This window comes from Nanorana parkeri, unplaced genomic scaffold (genome assembly GCF_000935625.1).
Source record: "Nanorana parkeri isolate BGI_ZX_2015 unplaced genomic scaffold, ASM93562v1 scaffold358, whole genome shotgun sequence".
Taxonomy (NCBI): domain Eukaryota; kingdom Metazoa; phylum Chordata; class Amphibia; order Anura; family Dicroglossidae; genus Nanorana; species Nanorana parkeri.
The window spans coordinates 906,208-926,967 of NW_017306626.1; the positions used below are offsets into that span (position 1 = coordinate 906,208).

Below are 20,760 nucleotides of genomic sequence, written 5' to 3' on the forward strand. Positions count from 1 at the left end.
CATAAATTCCATACAGATACATCTTTCTACTTTATTTTTGAACATGGCTTTGTGATTTTCTATACAGATACCCCTTTGTTCTGTCCTTGTGCTATTAATCTATTAACCATTGCAATTAAATCAAATTTTTCCCCTTTTTTTTACATATCATGTAAAGTGATTGTGAACTGTGGACTGACTTTTGATTATACCATGTAAATTGCCACTTGACGGTATATCTTCTCTTTTGCTTTCTGTATATAATTGGTGTACAGAGCTATTTATATATTTATGTGTTTGTTTATACAGTATTGTATGATTTGCATACAAATTTTACCTTTCCTGAACAGCTTTACAGAGACATTATCTGCCAGTCTAATGTGGATAGCCCTTCTGTAACTTGAAAAGACTGTATAACACAAGCAATGTCTGGCAGTCTATTTGTAGTATGAGTAGTCCCTAGCATTTTTACTGTAACTTGGTGGACTCCTTTAGTATTCCATCTTTTTGTTAACATGACAGTAAATGCAGTTATTGGATAGGGTTGTGTGTATAGGGTTCACAGATCAAGTCAGTTCAAAAGTAAGAACATTCAAAAGAAGCTTGCTGCTACGATTGAAATGTTTACAGGTAAGGTTGGGTGTAGGTCTTAACTAAAATCAGATTTTTGTTTCATTTAGCAAGAGCTGAAGAAGTTCACTGCTCTCATCTACCTGAGTCAAGGCTCCTAATGCTACTTTGAATTTGGTGATTTCGTACAGACAATTTTCATCAGTCATCAAAGCGTCCAATATATGTGAAGTTTAGGATCATAGTCTGTTTGCTGCCTGGAAGCCTGATGAATCCTTCATGCATGGTTCTAAAGAGTGATAGAGGAGCAAAGCTTTGCAATGACTAAGATGTTCCTTGCTCTAGGGGTTCCAGCCTGCCTTTCTAATGCTTTTTCATCATGACAAATATATTAAAGAGTATTAGTCTTCTATTTTTAAAAACTAACTTGAGCATGAGCTTTTAAATATGCAGCACTTAGCATTTACTATTTTAAACTACTTGTTTTACAAAGAACAAGAGTGCCACAAAGTTAATCCAAGCATTTGTTATTCTGCTTAAGATATTACAAAAAGAACGTATAATTTATTGCATATAATTCAATAATAATTCAAAACTTCAATAAAGAAACATAAGGATTTCTGGATATAGCTTTTTGTCTGCCTTTAGTGAAAATGTGTTGTTTTTTTGTTACCCAATCAGTTCAGCTCTCACACGTGTACACCCCCTATGGACCAAAGCAGGTTTAATATATATTTTTTAATTATACAGGATGTATATAGCACCAACAATTTTTTTTTGCTTTGCAAAATGAGGTAGACAGTACAGTTACAATACAATTTCTGCTTTAAGCCTTTTTATTCCGCAATACCCTTTTCATTAAATAATATAGGAAAGTAAAACATATTCTTCTGGGCAAACAAGGTTTTCTTTCGGTGATATTGTCTTGCAAAAATTATTTTATTTTTTATGCATACCATAGATAAAACCAAAAACTAATAAATGCTTGGAGTTGTTTTAGTTAACCAATTAAACAATTGTTACTATATACAGTATACATTTTATTCTATAATTTGTTCTGTTTAAAATGGCACTCAAATTATGACTCTGGTACAAAGAACTGTACAGTCATTTACAAATGGAATAGCAGCTTTTTGTTCCTGATGGAACACAAAAAAATAATGACCAAAATGAATACAAACAAAATGTTTTAATATTAATGGTTAAAAAAGTAGAAAAATTGTTTTTAGAAAACAATAATTAAGGGAAGAAGGGACATAAGGAGTTAATTAAGGGTGCTTAGGGTAAACTATGGTTTAAAAAGTAATTAACTAGGAATACATTTTACGTAAGGATAGGGTGTACCATACATGCCCTGTGTACTTCGATTACTTTTATCAAACACGGTAAGATACATCTTTGATTCACAAATGTTGTGATGTAATTTACAAAACTTAAACAAACTGAAAACTAAAATGCTATATATACCATAGATAAAAGCAACAACGATGATGAACATAAAATACTAAAAATAAAATAATAGCTAGATATTCTATAGGGTATATTCAGTTACATAAAACTCATTAATACTATAATAATTATGCACTCCAATCAAACATGAAAATTCTGCAAGTGACTCATTTTCATCCTGGTGATTTAACCATAACTGGATACAATTAGACATATAAGTTTTGTTTTGTTCCAAGTTGAAATTCAGCCAAATTTCTTTAAATTCAGACATTCAGATGCATCCAAATTTCAGAATTGGAGCTTATCTGCATCTCCGATACAATCGAATTTCCAAATTCGATTTCAGATGCATCTGAACTTCCAAATTTGAATGCATCCAACTTTGAACAAATTCAATAGTTTTTATGAATTTCGCCCAGATTTCCAAATATCCATTTCTATTGACCAGTATGAACTAAGATGACCAGTATGGACTAAGAGGACCAGTACGAAGAGGACCAGTACAGACTAAGAGGACTTGTATGGACTGAGAGGACCAGTATGGACTAAGAGGGCTAGTACAGACTAAAATGACCAGTATAAACTAAAATGACTAGTACGAGGATTAGTAAGGACTAAGATGACCAGTACAGACTAAGATGACCAGTATGGAATAAGATGACCAGTATGGACCAAAATGACCAGTATGGACTAAGAGGACTAGCACAGACTAAGATGACCAGTACAGAACTAAAATGAACAACCCCCCCCCCAAAAAAAATAATTAAGGTTAATTTTAATTAATGAACCCCATCTGAATTGATGTGTAAAATTTGAATCGAACTGAATTCCTTTTAACGGACCAAATCAAATTCGGATCCGAAATCTGAATTTTTTTAATCCATACGAAACTAAACAAAGTTTTTTGAGCCTTTACATGTCTAGATACAATGGGGGTGATTTACTAACCTAAACACATGCACGCACTAGGTGCGTGTGATTTTTACACAGCAAAACTTATTTATCAACCAAAAAGTCTCAAAAAGCATATTTCCACTAATGCCATATATGGAAAAATCATGCACATGATGCATATATAATGCTGCTTCACAGTTTAGACAAAAATGGTTAGCTCATGCATTTACATTCCTGCATTCATCAACGCAAGCAACACAACATAGTGCTAATTTACACAAGATCACCTTGCAAATTCATGCTTGGCTTTGCATAACACACCTGCTGGGTGTGTACACACTACAAAGGTGTTTAGATTCCACCCATAGATCATGCTGGGAGGGAACACACTACAGAGGTGTATACATGTTCGTGGTGTGTTTATAAGGTTAGTAAATCAACCCCAATGAGTTTGATAGAGCACTGTGTATTATAAACAGTCATGATTTTATTCATAAAACACTGTTTTAACTTCTATTTAACATTTTCTTTGCACCTTTGTGCAAATGTTCCTTCAGCCTATTTCAACCACTTTCTTTCTACATGCACTTGCTCCAGCATCAGCTGCACACATTTCCTCAGGATTGGCTTCCTGTTTATGACATATGGGTCTATTCACAAAGCTGCCGAGGGCAGCCGAGTGAATGACCGATCAGAAGTGAAGTGAGCCGAACACTGTTCGGCTATTCACTTCAGGCTGGTACGGCTGCTTTCAGCCGTACATCGGCTGAAATCAGCCGTACATCGGCTTGCTTCGTGTGTCTTCGGAATTGCCTATGCGATGTGTGCACACAGCCACTTATTGTCTTCATCAGGGGAACATTTGACTTGCTGACAACTCAAGAGCGTTATTGGGTGACAGTTGTCACACAATAACAGAAAGTGCCTGAAAAAGGACCTTCATGGCATTGTCACCAAATTTTATTTTAATGAAAACTGCATATCAATAAATAGTATAAACAATTGGGAACGTACATTAACATGTTAAGGCTTATATGAAATTTTAGTGATTGAGTTTATCTAGTTAATGTCTTATGACTGCCAATAACTTCATCATATCATATATATTCATCTATGGATAAAATAACTCTTTATTTCCTCAGACCACTAATATTTGTACATAAAAAAAAGTGTGCAAAGCTCAGACTCCTGCTCAGAAGCTCTATAATAAGATTACTGAATCTGTCTGTATGAAACTATATACACTTTCTGACTTCAGTAAGGGAGCAAAGTTCCACAGAGAACATTAGCAGTTTACTTGATGCCTGAATTACAATTTACTAAGTGCGTCATCAGTGCACTGCTGGTATCAGCTGTAGATTATTGTTTGAGAAACAGGTGATAGGCTGCATGCATATAATGAGACGCATATGATGCTTTTTTACTCACAGAACAGGAAATTGTTAATGTTTTTGCTGCATCTCAACTGTCTAAAAGGAAATCTTGCCATCCTGGAGAAAAGTCATGATTTCCTAATTTGTACAGTGATCATAACAGCCAGGGGAATAATTAATGAGAGGTCTGCTCATGTATAGAGATCCTTCTCATGTATAGAGATCCCAAATACCAGCAGATACCTTTGAATATTTGTTCCCCCCGGGGAACTAGCAATCTTTAGTTCTGTATATTTTCTGTTTCAATATTTTTAATTTAAAGGTTTTCAAAAGCATTACAAATCACACATAAACATAACAATAATCCACTAATGCAGTAATGTAAAGATCATACTATTAAGATTTAACAACAAATAAGCAAAGAAAAATCAAAGTTGAGTGTTGCATCACGTTGACTCTGTTGCATAACGTTGTCGTTCTCAAATAGGAACAAGAAAACTAAGCATATATAGAATATGTAATTGTCATTCATCTGTGATGAAGCAGGCTTCAGTTCACAATAATAGGAAATATAATGAAATCAGCTTAGAAATCAGTCATTTTGGTAAAAAAAAAAAAAAATCAGGTTTTGCCATCTGCCTTTTCCAACCAAAGTTTCAAAAAGCTAACAAAAAGGGTCACTCAAAGCATCCCCTTATCAATATCCCCTCCCCCACCCCACCTCTTTTATGAGGCTCAGAGAAATCCAGGGTTATTTAACTATTCGACGTACGCCCATTGTAAATAAATGGCAACCTCCTATCAGTGGGTGGACATACATGTACGTATTTTTTTTTCTGCTCGAGCAGAAAAGTTTTAAACAGCCAGTACTGGCTGTCTAATACAAGCGTTTGGGCAGCTCTATAGCTGCCGGATCACTTATAAAAAATGGAGGAGAGATCAGCATTTTCCCACTGCTGATCTCTCCTCTGATCTCTAATGGCGGAAGTGCTGTGTGCTACATGACTTCCGCCTTCAGCTGGCATTTTTCTGGCTGCTATAGCCAGAGAAGAAGCTGGTGAAGCAGATCACCAGGTGTGGTGTCTATTTACCCAAAGTGAGCCCAAAGTCTTTTATATTTTGCCAAAAACGTGGGTAATAATTAATGTTTTATACATAAAGTAGGAAAAACATTTTTTTTCAAAATTTTAAGTACTTTTTTCATTATATAGTAAAAAAATTAAAAATTAAAAATCCTGAAGTGGTTAAATAACACCAAAGAAAGTTCTATCTGTCCCCAAGAAATTATATAAAATTCATCTCAGTACAGCGTTGCATGACTGACTAAATCTCAGTCAAAGTACTGCAGTGCTGAATACTGAAAAATGGCCAGGACAGGAAGAGGGTTTAACAGCCTGGTATTCAAATGGTTAATTCTACTGCAGGATAACAAATCTGTATCTAGCGTTCCCAAATACTCATAAACTTGTTATGTTTGTCTTCTAGGTTACTAGTCAGCCATTTATTCACCATAATATTGTAAACTCTACAGATAAATTCCATATATGTAATAAGCTTTTTTTTCCAGTTACTAGCCAGGGTCAATCTAGCTGCCAAAAAAACTGATGGGTTAGGATTTGCTGGCATTTAGTCAACCCAGCTATAGTCATATGTAATAATGCTTGTCGTGGGTCTTTTGCCCACATTTTGTGAAAAAGAGTTTCTGTATTTGACTGCTGTGTTCCTACTTGATTCTTGTATTGTTTTGTATGCCCCGATGTACGTTTTACTACCAATGTTAAAATTCAAAAAAAAACTTTTGAAAGAAAAAAAAGACCTTTTGGCTGTCAAATGGTGTCATATTTCTGAATATAATTTTTAATACCAGCAAGGATGCACATTTTCAAGAGAAACTGTCATAACTACTCACCTACCTACATTTATACATTATAGTACATACCATTTCTATATACTCCAACACACATTGACAAAAGGTAGAGCTGAACTTTATAGGAAGGGGGTTGACATAGTGGCAAAAAATCATTACTGGAAATACTATTTTATCTGACCACAGTTCATAGCTCATGCAATGCATTGTGGCGGATTATCTTTTTGTTCTGAGATAAACTTATAGGTAAAATGTTTAGGTGGCTGTGAACAGGAAAAGTTCTGATTGAACTTTTCTTCAAGACATACAGGAGAAAACAATAATGGTAGCCTACATATAGTTTTTTCTCAACGTAAGTTTCCTCTTAGTATGTCAGTTGGCAATACTGGTAGTAAGACATAGCATGAAAGAAAGGGAGGGAGCGTGGAGCGATGATGAAGAAAACACATTTAAAAAAGATACAGCTCAGCAACAAGTCTCAGAACCTGTGTTCTCATAAAACATGCATATTCCAATAAAGGTGTCAGCAGCTTTGAGACTTAGGAAGTTCAACACTATATCAGATAAATTAAGGAGGAGTAATAATTCACAGCAAGAAAATTAAGCAGGTAATATGTCTACAGCAGTGTGAATGTGTGTGTTCTGCTTTTCTTATCAGTGCTTGGAACTTTGGTCCATTGCCTTAGAACATCATAGCTGGGCATATCTTATAGTTAACTCCAACTGCCAAACTCCACAGTGATTGTTTAATCACCCCCACCATAATCAGTCCTAAGCCTTTAAAATTGTACACCCAGAACATATTCAGTATAAGTTTTTTCTTTGCTGAAAAATCTCTTTCGACCAGATCTGTGCTTGGTATCAATTGAAGAGTATCTAAACCTAAGCACAAGCTTTATTTTTACCTGGTGAGCCTCTCGGTAATACACTTTCTGTCCTTGGGTTACAACTCTCACCTAGGGTGACAAAAGCCTTCGGTAGTCTGCAAAGATAGCTGGGCACATTGCTAAAATAAGATTGCAGCACAAGCAAAAGGCACATGAAGTTATCAGCTCACAAGATTTCAGGCAGCAGATATTTTTTGCACTTATTAAACAGATATAACAAAACACTTTCAATGGCAGATTTAAGAGACCAAAAGGAAGTAAATAAGATACGTTTATTGCAAGGTTTTTTTGACACAATTTAAGAGCTCTAAAACACTATGCGACTGCCTTGATGTATACATTGGAAATTCAATGGCCACAGAGGTGTGGAAATAACCCTGAGCATAGGCGTCACTACAGGGGGGCAAGGGGGGGGGGACGAGTGGAGGCAGACGTGTGAGATTGTGGGCAGCGTTGGAATAAATGTCGCAAATGCGGGGTGCCGATGCCATCCGCAATTAAATCAGCTCATCGGTGCCCAGCGGTTGCGACATGCAATGAAAATGATTAGTGCCCCCCCAGATTTGACTGTTGTATCTTATGTGCCCCCCCTACATATTGTTCCTAGAGTCGCCACTGACCCTGAGACCTTTTATCTCCCCCAAAACAACCAAGTATGTAAGCTAAAATTAATGGTAAGTACACTGTTGCTATCAGCATTGATATGCTTTTCTCTTTGTGTTTGCACCAGTGGGAAGTGAGAAAAAAATGTAATAGCAAGAAAGCTGTTCATGAAGAAAATGCTTGGCACATAGTATAATTGATAAAGATCTTTAAATTAAGCCAAAGCTTTTCTTGCATGACAGGTTCACTGCAGACCTCAGCTGAGAAAAAAAATCCACAACCACACAGTATAAGAAAGGAAAAGACCAGCAATATGTTTGTTTTTTCTCTTCCCTATAAATCAAAATGTTGAATTATAAGCATACCACTTCACAATTGTTACATTGCTTCAGTGCTTTTTTTTTAGATTACCTCTGGATTAAAAAAAAATAGTAGATAGAAATAAACACCGGACAGAAGAATTTTGATTGCTCCCCTTGTTTTGGACCAGTGTCACTACATGGGGCTTCTTAGTGACAACAGAGATATCATCTCTTTTATTTGTATGCATCCGATAAGCTTTTCTTCACCATTCAAGCCAAATACAAAAGCTATGCAAAACAACTTGAAGCAGCTCAGAAGCAGCTTGATACAACTCAAACGTAAATCAAAGGCAATTAAGCAACTAAAAAACAAGTAATTTTCCCCTGCCTTTGGTTTTCTTATGAGACAGTGTACATGAACCCTCAGCAATGTACCCGTCAAAGGTACAACTATAGTCATATACAGTAGCAGACCATATGAGTACTCTGAGGTCCAGAGATGTCTAGCTACACATTTGGATACAATGAATGTATAACAGCTTTGAAGTCTCTATACATTTGGTATAATAGTAAATAGTATTTTGCATCATTTGAGAAACTACCTTTGAGATGGAGATGAAAGGCTATGCAAACCCTAACAAAGGACATCTTTTATTTGGGCCTTTTTGTTTTTTTAAATAAACTATTGAAAGCATTTTGTTATATCTGTTCGGTAAGTCCAATAAATACATGTTAATTTTGCCAAAACGTTTGTCAGCTGATAACATCCTGCGCTCTCTGTCTGTTCTGAGTGATATGAATTAAATTTTTTCCCAGCTATCTATGAGGACTGCAGAGCCCCTACCCTATGTTATGGAGAAAAGGAAGGGAAGGTTTCTGTAGTCCTGTCTCAGGGTGAAAATACTGCTTCTCCACAGATACAATGGAGTGAATGAGTCTTGCCATCCTAGGGCAGAAAGTGTGTTACTAGCAGGATCACTAGGTGAAAATAAAGATAAAAAGCGTAAAAAAAGAGAACAAATGCAGCCACTGGTATGCTGCAGTATACTCAATATTTGTCTTCTGGTTTAGACTTGGTTTAGATGCTAGATGGGGGAAGTTTAAAGCCCAACAGCAAACATGTTTTCCTTAAACTGGTAGCTGCAATATTCACATTTAATCCAGACGTGTCCCCCGCAGTACCTCTTCTTGGCCACAAGATGTCCTCAGTCTTCTGGGTTGAAGGACACAGTTTCACTCTATACAAAAGACTGAGGGCTCTACTGTAAATGCAAAGTGTCATGGCCCTACCACCTGAAAGGGCATCACTACATAGCTAACTTCTTGCTCTCTACTGTTGATGCAGCTGACACACACCAGGTTTATTACAAGATGTGTACCAAGAATGACTTCTGCATGGTAAGAAGGTTTTTGTCCACTACACAGTATAACCCTAAGAGAAGCCAGTGCCCAAATAACTCTATTTCAATCTTGTTAGGCAAGCACAAATTGAAGATGAGGATGGTGATGATGATGATGGTCACAATGAGCATGAAGGTGATACATTCTTTTTTAGAGAGAGTCAATAAGCTCCCTAGACATAGCAGTTAAAAAGACCCAAAATATGTTTTAGACAAAAACTAATCCGTAAAATATTCCTGTATATGTATATACATCTAAGACATAACCCACACAGTTTAGAGGAACAAAATATTAATGAGTGTCCTTTTATCCTACCTTGATCAAATGGTCTTCCTGGATTCCAAGTTCGGAAGTAATCATCCTAAATGACAAACAACAAAAGCATAAGCATTCAACATAAAAAACACCTATATCTAGAGTAGGTAAAAACATGCAGTACATCAACAAGCATATTTATAAAAACAAAAATTATACAAACCTCTACTTCCTGAGTGGGCAAGCAAGCAAAATAAATAAGAAAGTAAATGACAGTGAGAACAATACAGTATAAAATAACCTTTAATATAAAGTGTTTTTCTTTTTTCCTGGTTAATGTTCTATTAGTCACAACGAATGTCAAACTGTTTCACTCGTATTTTGATAAGGTGGTGATAGAAAGAAAATAGCACATAATAACATACTTAAATAAGATATCATTGATTATGCCTTGATTCATAGAGGAAAATTTGCAACAATGGAATTTTACAAGAAAACATTGAACAATATAGCCAACAAGACGCGGGAGACTGTGATTAAACGGGCAAGGTATGTAATTTCACTGTTGCAACTTTAATGATTTTACCCACAGTTGCTCTCACACCCATGGAGTGTAGAAAATTATTTCTTCTATAGCTCAAACACATGCTAGAAAAAAGATATTTGCAGACATCTAGTGCTTGTATTTTCCAGTTAACTGGCCATTCTAGTTAACTGACCTAAGTCAAAAGACATGTTAGTTCAACTATTCCTGTATCATAGTATATGTATAGTATATAGTATAGTGTAGTATATCATAGACCTTTGTGACAAATCATGTCTCTATTGCCATTTTAAGGTAGAGGGTAATAAATAATATATCATAAATAAATAAAGGTGTTATCACATAATTATTACAAAATAACATGTCAGAACAGGCAGAGAGCGCAGGATGTTATCAGCTGACCAGTAGGGTATAGTCAACAAAAATTAACATACACCTCAGATGTGCTCTTGGGAGCTATGTAAGGCTCCCAAAAGCCTTACAAACCCACAGGACCAAAGGAGGAGACAAATTATAATTCACTCCCCTTTACTGTACCTTACATAGATCCAAGGAGAGCCACGTTTCAAAAAATAAAACAAGAAACACTTCAGAAATATTTTGGGAATTACATTTCCAAATACAGGGGCCAGTTTGCTACCATAAATTAAAATTCACAGTATAGCATCAAAACAATTTGGAGTGAATTTCAAGACACATCTGTATATTATCCTGGACCATCCAATTAAATGTGGCTTGGCCTTAAAGTAGTACTAAAGCCTCAGGTTTTACAACATATTTTGCTTGCTGGTGGTAATAATATGCATGGAGGAGCAGGCAATGTTAGTATGTAGAGATGTAGTCCCCAGCATGGAAACACACACTGGAGGGTGGCTCCATAGCACACAGTAAGAGAAAGGACACACCCTTAGAACAGAAGAAAATGTCAATCATCAATTTGACCCCGTTAACCTTTAGAAAATTGAACAAATATTCTGAAAACAAATTGTTTTGAACAAAGTTGTACTGGTGTACTGGCCGGCTTAACTCCAATTCTTGTTCTAAAATAATGTGATCAATCAAATGCCAAACATTTTGGTAAATTCTGCAACAAACCCGTCACAAAAACAGCAAAAAATACAGAATGACACATACTGTATTTTAATGCATTACTGTAATTTTTTTTTGCCCAAGGCTTGAAAGCTCCATTAGTCCTTCTTTGAATCTTGACAAAATGACAGACTAAACCATGGGTCCTATTTCTGAATCGTACTGCATGTATAAAAGTTGTTCAGGTTCACCAACATGAGTTACCATCTGATATAACAACTTATACGCTGTAGGCCCTCAGAGATAAACTTACTGCACATATACAAATTCAATAAAGCTATTAGCTAATCCATCACTTAATTCATTTCATAACATGCATGCAAGGTAATCCACAATACTCATCTAATCAGACTTTTACATCTACCCTCAATCTGGTCCAATTATCTTCCAACAATTGCAGGCTTCAAATGACTTCTAATGGTTTTATCTGTACCAATAGTGGTGTACTTTGTCCTGATCAGCTCCATATGTTTTCTATCATTGAAACCACTTGTCTATTGCAAAAATAAGCAAGTAAAAAATAATTTTCTTTTACAGCAGCCATAGAGTATCACTGTTCCAAGGAGAACAAATAATATGTGACTAGAGGTCTTAGCAGTCATAGCAGCTATCATATATGTGAAAGTCTACATGGAAATAAATCATAAAATACAAAATAGATTTAAAGTGAACCTAACAGGTGCACCAAAGTACAATATAAAAAAAACTTACAAAACCTGCTGGTGCACTTGTGTTCAGTGTAGTACCTTCCTTTGTGATTCTAGACTCTGACTGTCTTTAGAGCCTTGACCTCTGTTCAGCTCAGAACTAAGTCCACCCCCTTTCATTCAACCATCAAATGCCAGATCTTCTACTAGCCACTGAGGTTCTGGCATTTGACGGATGAATAATGGTAGTAGGGTACAGGCTAATGCGTACATGAAGAGAAGTTGAGATCTTGTATACAGCCTGGGCTCCCTAAGCACAAATTAGCTAAATAAAAGATACATAGTTGTAATTTTACCCGTAAAAGATACATACTGGCATTGTGCCAGTAATGTTAGTTTATACACTGTGGTGGACCTGACAAGGTCTCTTTAAGTGATAAACATGAGTGGAAATTAGCTATAAGGATCAGTTAATATGAAACTGTATACTTTCTTATAATTGGGGTAATGGTATCTATAAATGTGAACCTGCCACCACCCACCTGACATTCACCATTACTGTTCATTTAGGTACTCTCATAGGTTTGTATGCAGTGAAGAGGAGTTCCAAGTAAGTTGTGGTCTCCATTCAGTGTGTGCATGGCATCAGAGAGACACTTTATAGATTTCTAAGCAGAAGCTGTTCAGTTAATTTATAAATGCTGAAAACCATGACAGCAGTGCTTTCAATAAATCATAAGTAAACTTGTACAAAAATAATGTATTTCTTAGTGCGTACTAGAAACTAAAATAAAAGAATTCAATCACATTCGTTCTAAAGCCCAGTTAGAGATATGTTTTAGTAATTATAGTACATAGAAATCAGAGCAGATGTAACATTAATTTCATCGCATTCCCTAAGGAAAGCTATCTGGAGTACTGTGAACATTTCCATGAATATTTAATTAAGAATGGTGAACAAATCAAAGCTACAGCACCTATGAAAATTCTGCATTTCCTGACTAAGCAAAATTAGTCATGACCTATATACAGCACTCTTTTGCAACCATTACAATACATTTGCCTCTCAGTTTCCAATATTTTATAAAATAATCTAATGCTATGTTAGCCCTAAAATTAGAATCTATGGTTTGATGCATTAAGGCCAGTCTTTTGTGCTTTACTAATGCAAAAAATGCAGTAAACACCTGCTTCTACCTGCTAAATAAAGTGCTATTACCAATCGCTATATTCACTAGACATAAATTACTAGGTTCCCTCATCTTAAATTAACTATATTATTATGATATGGATTGATAAACTAATTACCAACTATTCACCAACAGAGTGGCTAACAAGACACACTCTACAATTTCATACCCAGAAAAATATTTACTATCCACATAAATGTGATAAAACAATCAATTTAGATCACCCCGCAAAGCTAATTAGATCACATCTCACAAAATACAACTAAATAATAGAAAATATAATGGAAAATAATAGAAAATATAAATTCATATGAAGCCTAGATTGTTATCAGGGGCGGAACTACTGCCATAGCGACCCATGCTATCATTGCTGTCCATCTGTCTGCTGCCAGAGGTACTACAAGGTGCGCCCTATTGATAGAACAGAACAGCCAATGGGATTGCTAGGAGTAGATATCCCTTCCCAGCCAATCACTGTTGAAGGAGCCAGTAGTGCATGCTGGGAGAGGAGATAAATTCTCGGGGCAGGCCATGTGAGCTCTCTCTTCCTTACCCAGGCCCTGCCTGTGGGGAGGCTGTGCTAGAATGCCTGAGCTGACCAGGCCTCAAAGCCTGGGACTAGCCTTGGAATCACCCTGGAGCCTGGTGGCAGCAGGTCCAGTCGTTGCTGCTGCTAAAGACAGAGATCCGTAACTCTTACCTCAAGTAATGCAGTGTCAGATGTTTGGGTCTGCGGTGCATGGAAGTTGTAGCCACACTCTCCGAGAAGCCACGGAGTCTACACCTGCTGAGATGACCCTAACCCTCCTCTACCTCTCTCCCTGAAGTTCTTCAATAAATGTTTCAAGAATCACAACTACAGTCTGGAACTCGCTTCAATCATTCAAAAGTAAGTGCTGATGGGCAAAGCGAGCAACAATACCCCTAGACAATAAGAATCGGAACTTTAGTAACCCATAGCAACCGACCCTAGTAACGCAAAGCGTTTCCTTTACTGATGATGGCACATAACTAATTTCTGTACCATATAAATGTAAATATGCAGGTGTTAGTGTGAACAGTATGCTTGCCATCTAAGCATCCAATCTTGTGGTGCAGAAACTCCCAGCAACAAGAATGCATGGAAGTACTGTAGTTGTCAAAGCTGTGGATTTATGTGTCCCAGCCACTTTAACCAGGCATTATTAGCTGCTTCTTATTAAGGCATAGCAAATAAATCAAGGTCAATGGATGTGTGAAACTAACTAACAAGGTCATAATGTGATTTGTTCCACTGTAATCCACATACAAAAACACAGTGTTATTTAAGGGGTATGTACAAAATTTATATTATACAGGGGAGGGGGCGAGTACAGCTGGCTCTGCTTCTAGATAGGCAGAGCCAGGTGTCACTCACGCAGCTGGGCAGATCCAGACATAATTGTCGGGATCCGCTTCAGCTGCAGCGTGTCAGTACACCGCAAGCTGTAGCTTGCAGTATACTGAGCTTAGTGTGACCGGAGGACGCTAGTTTTTGTCCTGCCGTTACCCTAAGGAGAACTATGGGGAAAAGCCCTAACCCCATAGTTCTCCTTTAACACTGGTGTTAAAATATGCTTTTGGAATTTAACAGTATTTTTTTCTTCTATTTTATAATAGCAATAAAAAGTTAAGCAATGACATGAATGATTCTTAATTCACGGAACCCTTATCAGTTTACAGTGCGGCATCTTTGCTAAGTATGCATGGCTGCTTTACTACCAACATCATATATACATTGCTTATAAAATACAGTATGTTTCTATGGCTAATCATGCAACACAGATTGTATAATCTTCCACCTAGTGTTTCATCATTTAAATTCAACAAGATCAGTCATGCTCCTGCCCATGATTATACCACATATGTATACATAAGGGGTCTTCAGCTGCCTTATGCGAGTCTGGGCTTATGCCATATTGCTGAACCTTTAAAGGAAAACAGGACTACCTCCAAGACATGAATATTTTCTCCATATGAACTGTATGTACCTCTTTGGTTTACATATAAAGGGTTATTCACAAATGGGGGAAGTGTTTGGAGAAGGCAGGAGAAGTGAACAATCTAGAACAACATAGCTGATTTGGAAAAATTCTCCAATTCATCTCACTTTCCAGTTCAGCTATTTTAGCCTGGATTGTTCACTTCTCCTGCCTTCTGCAAACCTTTGCCTTCTGCAAACTCTTCATCCTTTTGTGAAAAACCCTGATAGGAAACACACTTTACAGAGGTGTCATCACACTGCACTGTGAGCACAGTGTCCTCGTATGTATTTGGATAAGTATGCAACAAAAACCTGTTTTTAACATTCTACAAATGTTACAAATGTTTAATTAGGCTTTTTGTGCTGACTATCTGGAATGTTGGGGAATGTTCATATTGTTCTGTGTATTGCCCTGCCTACATGCACCTTTCCTTTTGCTAGTTATAAATTAATCTAAGAGACTGCCATTTTTGCTTTGTATAAATTGATAATTTAGATGCATACTAAACTGAAATGCCAGTTGCTGCTGTTTAGCTAGAAAGGGATGATTTAATGAATGGACTGAATCTTTTCATAAAGCAAATTCATTAACTGCAAATACATTGATTTGGTTGATTTACTTAAAGGAGTCAAAAATCTTCACTCGGTAAACTGTGTAAATATTTCAATTATCCATTCTTGTAAAAAGGAAATTTCTGTTCAGGTTCAATACCCAACCATGTGCAGATAATTTAAGTAATTATATAACAAGGGCGTGGCTGGAAGTGGTGGTGGAAGGCTGCTAGGTAAGTGAGCTCTGACTAACTCACGACCTGGGGGCACAGCTAGTGCTTCCTAGAACCCACGTTTAGCCAAATCTGCCCTGATTCACCTCCTAGCATCGAGCAATCATCATGGGGAAGCGCAAACATAAGGATGGACTGCACAAATTGTCAGATTTTTGGGGGGCTGCTGGTTCAGGCAGAAAGCAAGATGGTGCCGGCTCCCCTGAAATGCCAGCACCTTCTGAACTGATAACGATTGGTAATGAAAGTTCATTCGGTAACAAACATGTGTTCGCTTCCCTGGACAACTTATGAAACGACTCTTTGGATAGTGGGGCCTCTTCTGCACAAGGGAGTCCTTTGAAGCCTAAATCCAAAAGATCTGTTCTTATTCCACAGGAAAGGGAGGTAAGAGGAGACTCCCCTATGAATGATTCTGAGGATATGACGGATCCCATAACTGACTTTCCAACATCAGACAAACCTATAATGGATCCCACTCTAAAAGAAAATGTTAATTTCCCTACGTAACACACTTCATAAAGATATGACCTCCCTGATAACGAAATTTTAAGAGTGATTTTGCCTCACGGGGGACAGGATTGATACCATGGAAAACCAAATGAGCAGTTATGCAGAAGCCCATAATGATATGGTGGACAACCACAAAGAGACGATGGAAGAACTACACCATTTGAAAATGAAAATAGCTGACTTAGAAGACAGGTCTCGCAGAAATAATGTGAAATTCAGGGGAATATCGAAATCACTTTTGTCTGGTGAACTTCGAACTACCTACCTCAACTGAACTTGTGATCACTGTTGACAGAGCTCATTGCTTGCCAAAACCCTCACATTTGCCTGAAAGACTTCCTAGAGATGTCATTGCATACATCCATTACTTCCATATCAAAGAAAAGCTGATGACGCTTAGTCACAACACTTGCTCATTACCAGAACCTTACTCTAACATCACATTATACAATGACCTGTATCAAGCTACTGTGATGGCTTGAAAAGAACTCCATCCTATCACTAAAGTTCTAAGAAACCACAAAGTGGCTTACAAATGGGGCTTTCCTACCAAACGTGTGATCACAAGAATTGGAAAACCCATGCCATTTAATCGATTGATTTTGGTCTCCAACCTCTTCGACAAAGGAGTCTCCCCCCTCCGTCTGAAGCTTATTGATACAATTGGGAGCTAGGGAAACCAGGGAAAGGTCCAAATCGTCAAAATAAATTTCACCCAATCTCATTACGGATCACTGTTATTTAACTATATGCACAACTAATTGCTGAGAGATTGCTTCCTCTTACCCCCTCTATCATTCATCCCAAGTCGGTTTTGTTAAAGGTAGACAGGCCCCGGATGGAATTAGAAAAATAATTAACTTAATAAGATTGGCTGAAATTCACCAAACAAGTGCAACCAAACTTGCTGCAGAGAAGACGTTCAACCGCATCCGCTGGGGATACATGGCACGTACCCTTCAACAATTTGGATTGGAATGAAGCATACACTTGGCGAGCTTAGCACTCTATTCAGTCTCCCTAACATGAAGGATTATTACCAAGCAGCTCTACTTGATCAACTAAGAACATGGTTTTGCTCTTCTTCCAATATACCTTGGCTCTCATACTCAACAATGACCTCACTTCTTGGCTTATTGCATATATATATTAGCAAACTGAAGCCACCTGATTACCCAACTATTATTTCCACCACACGGGCATGGTTTTCCCTGATTAATAGTGCATCTTTCCAAGCTTCTTCATTAAAAATCCCTATACCTTTTCGCTCCTTTGAATTAGTTATTCCTTATTTGGATACCACTACATGGCGTTCCAGAGGCTTTCTTTATTTACCTCCTCCTGATTGTTTAGACTCTTATTTTGATAAATACGAATATCTCCAGATCTCCCACCTCCTGAATTCCCCTCAGTTTAAGCAAGCTTTGATTTCAACCCAGGAATGGGAATTTTTACAATGACATAGAAGGGACAAAGTGTGGCATTTCCAAATGTTATTATATTTTATAAGACAAAAATGTATTTATTAACTACCTCATATGTGAAAATGGGAGGCAGACCTTTCTATTTCTTTGACAATCCAACAATGGGAACAAGGGTCCTGAGCCAATGCTTCTCACTCTCGTTGCATAGATCATTGGGAAGTCTCACAAAAGATCCTTTCAAGATTGTATCTTACTGTTCTTCGATTGTCCAAAATTTTCCCTTCTCCATCCCCAGTATGTTGGCAGAACTGTGGTCAAAGTGGCCATATTTTGCACATCTTCTGGTCATGTAAAAGTGTAACAAACTTTTGACATTCTATTTTTCATCTAATGGCCTCTTTTTCAGGCCACTTTAACCAGTTGACATCCGCGGTGTTAAACCCCCTTCCCATCCAGGCCATTTTTCAGTATTCAGCGAGCCAAACCCTCAACTGGCATGTTTGAGCATTGGTATAGATAAATATTCTTCTACTCAAAAATCTGCTAAATATTGGAAATCTTCTGATGTTCCATCCATCCAGGAACTCCTCAATAAAGTTGCTAACCAATGCAGATATGAGCGATTATTATCATTTAGACTAAATTCTCACCTTTATTTCCTACATAGATGGAGCTTGTGGATCTCTTTCTCTTCTAATAATAAGAATGACAGTTACGTGTAGAATGTTTTTTATGAATTATCGTTTCCTTTTAGGCCATCAAGAACTAGGTTTAGAAGTAGATTTATATTCCCATCAATTTGCCCTATATCTTTATTGTCTTCTCTCCTTTTCCTGTCTCTTTCCATCTTCTCCCTTTCCTTCCTTCCTTTTCTCCATCCTCCTATCTTGTTCTTTCCTCTACAATGTTTTCCTTTATCCTTGCTTCATTCTTTCTCCTTCCCTCTTGCCATTTATGTTTTTACTTCTTCACAAGGAACTATAGGCCTAGGTGTTTATTTGCCTTGATTTGTACACTAATTGTTATCAGTATTTATGTTTACTCTTTTGTTCAGTTTTTCTTCTGTATGTACAGTATTATGGGCCTTTATCTTATCCCTGTTTAAGCTGTAACTTTCTGTTATATTTAATAAAAATGAAAAAAAAAAAATAGTAGGCATCTTAAACTATATATACTATTATCAATGAACAGGTATTTGCTTTTCACGTGAAATGTATGTATATATTAGTAAAGCAGGAGACTAGAACCCCTTCTTCACCATTAACTGAGCTAAAATGAAAATAATAATAATAATATATATGCCAAGTTTGTGGGTAAAGAAGATATGCAAGTAAATATAACAAGTAAACATAACTTAAAAGGAGAAGTATGAAGCGAGTGAAAAACACTCATCCTCATAGTTCTAGCCGACCTGTGACAATGAAATTGTCACAGGTCGGCTCAATAGATCAGGAAGTGAGCGAACACATACCGCCGCTCGCTCACTTCTCGATCTATCCCTGCAGAGAGCCGTGACTGTCACTCACGGCTCCCTGCAGGGATTTCCCCCATCCCCTGTCCGATCCTCCAGCGCTGACTGGTGGAACGGACGGGGGAGGGGGCGGGTACAGCCTAGATAGGCAGAGCAAGCTGTCAATCCCTCAGCTGGTTGGATCTCGACAGTAAAGTCGGGATCCGTCCTGGCTGCAGCGTCTCAGTATACCGCAAGCTCTAGCTCGCGGTATACTGAGCTTTGGGTGACGGGAGGATGCTAGTTTGTGTCCTCCCGTTACCCTTAGGAGAACTATGGGGGAAAAGGAGAACTATGGGGAAAAGCCCTAACCCCATAGTTCTCATTTAACATAATATGTATAGATATCACAAGAAGGAAAGCGTGAAGCAAGTAAAAGTAAAAATGAAAAAAGTTTATGAGAGAAGATGATAATGGGACATTGTTTGCATTTTGAAAAAAAACCCTCTAAATTAAATACACTTAAAAAGAGAAGGCAAGCTTGAAATTGAATAATAGAAAACAGGTCAGGGATAGATGTGTAGAGGCCAAGCTACAATTGAAGCAGTATAATGAAGTGCAGTGTGGGTCCTTGAGGTTGCTATTGTTTCACTCCTTATTATCACTACATAACTCTACTATGTGCTAGAAATACCGTTTGTATAAATCAATGCACATTCTATGTTTCACAAGCTTATGAATAATGTAATGGAAGTCTTTTTTTAAAGGACAATGATTATGAAACTTATATATTTGCAATATGTTCTCTACATATTGTTTATGCCTCATGTTTTTACCCCAATGACTGTCAGTCACTGTCAGTCAAAACATAATTATATTTTTCATAAGTTTGGTGCATTAAATAATCTCTTTAAAAGGCAATTGTTATAGCTGAAACTACGAAGAGTATGAGAAGAGTATGTGGACACCCTCTAAAGTATTGAGTTCATAATGTTAATGCTACAGAGTATAAATGCATTTTGAGAATGATGTGCGTCCAACTTTGTGACAATAGTTTTGGGAAGGTCCTGTACTGTTTCAGCATAACGGTGCCCCTGTGCAAGCTCCAAAAAAACATGGTTTGATGAGTCTGGTGTGGTCTGCCACTAGCCCTGACCCCAGCTCTAATAAACACCTTTGGGATTACCTGGGATTGTAAGTTGTGAGCCAGAAATTCTCATCCAACATCATTATCTGAACTAACAAATGGTACCACAGACACACTCCAAAATCTTAAGGAAAGTCTTCCCAGAGCAAAAAGGGTGGGATTGGGGGGGGGGGCATTAAGCTCACATAGTGCATTAGAGCAGGTGCACAATTTTGGGCTATATAGTGTCATAGCTTCATATGCATCTATGTCCAACATGAAAATTAATCAGCATTAAACAGAGATGTTCCTATTAAAGAAACATGAGACCACCAGTGCTGACCTTCTAAATAATGCTTCTTGCTTGGCTGTCATTCTGAAATTGTCATTAGTCATACATTTCTTAGACC

General features: G+C 37.3%; 1 protein-coding gene across 3 annotated transcripts in view; it reads right to left on the bottom strand.

The window, feature by feature from the left end:
• SPOCK3 (SPARC/osteonectin, cwcv and kazal like domains proteoglycan 3) overlaps positions 1-20,760 on the bottom strand; it is a 264,156-nt gene that overhangs the window by 141,164 nt on the left and 102,232 nt on the right. For 2 of the 3 annotated variants that reach the window (XM_018558789.1, XM_018558791.1), the window contains exons 3-4: positions 9,804-9,812; positions 9,641-9,686 (exon numbers count right to left, since the gene is read on the bottom strand). In XM_018558789.1, the coding sequence (XP_018414291.1) occupies positions 9,641-9,686; positions 9,804-9,812 (55 nt within the window). The remainder of the gene's footprint in view (positions 1-9,640; positions 9,687-9,803; positions 9,813-20,760) is intronic. The other variant, XM_018558788.1, reaches the window with a different exon arrangement.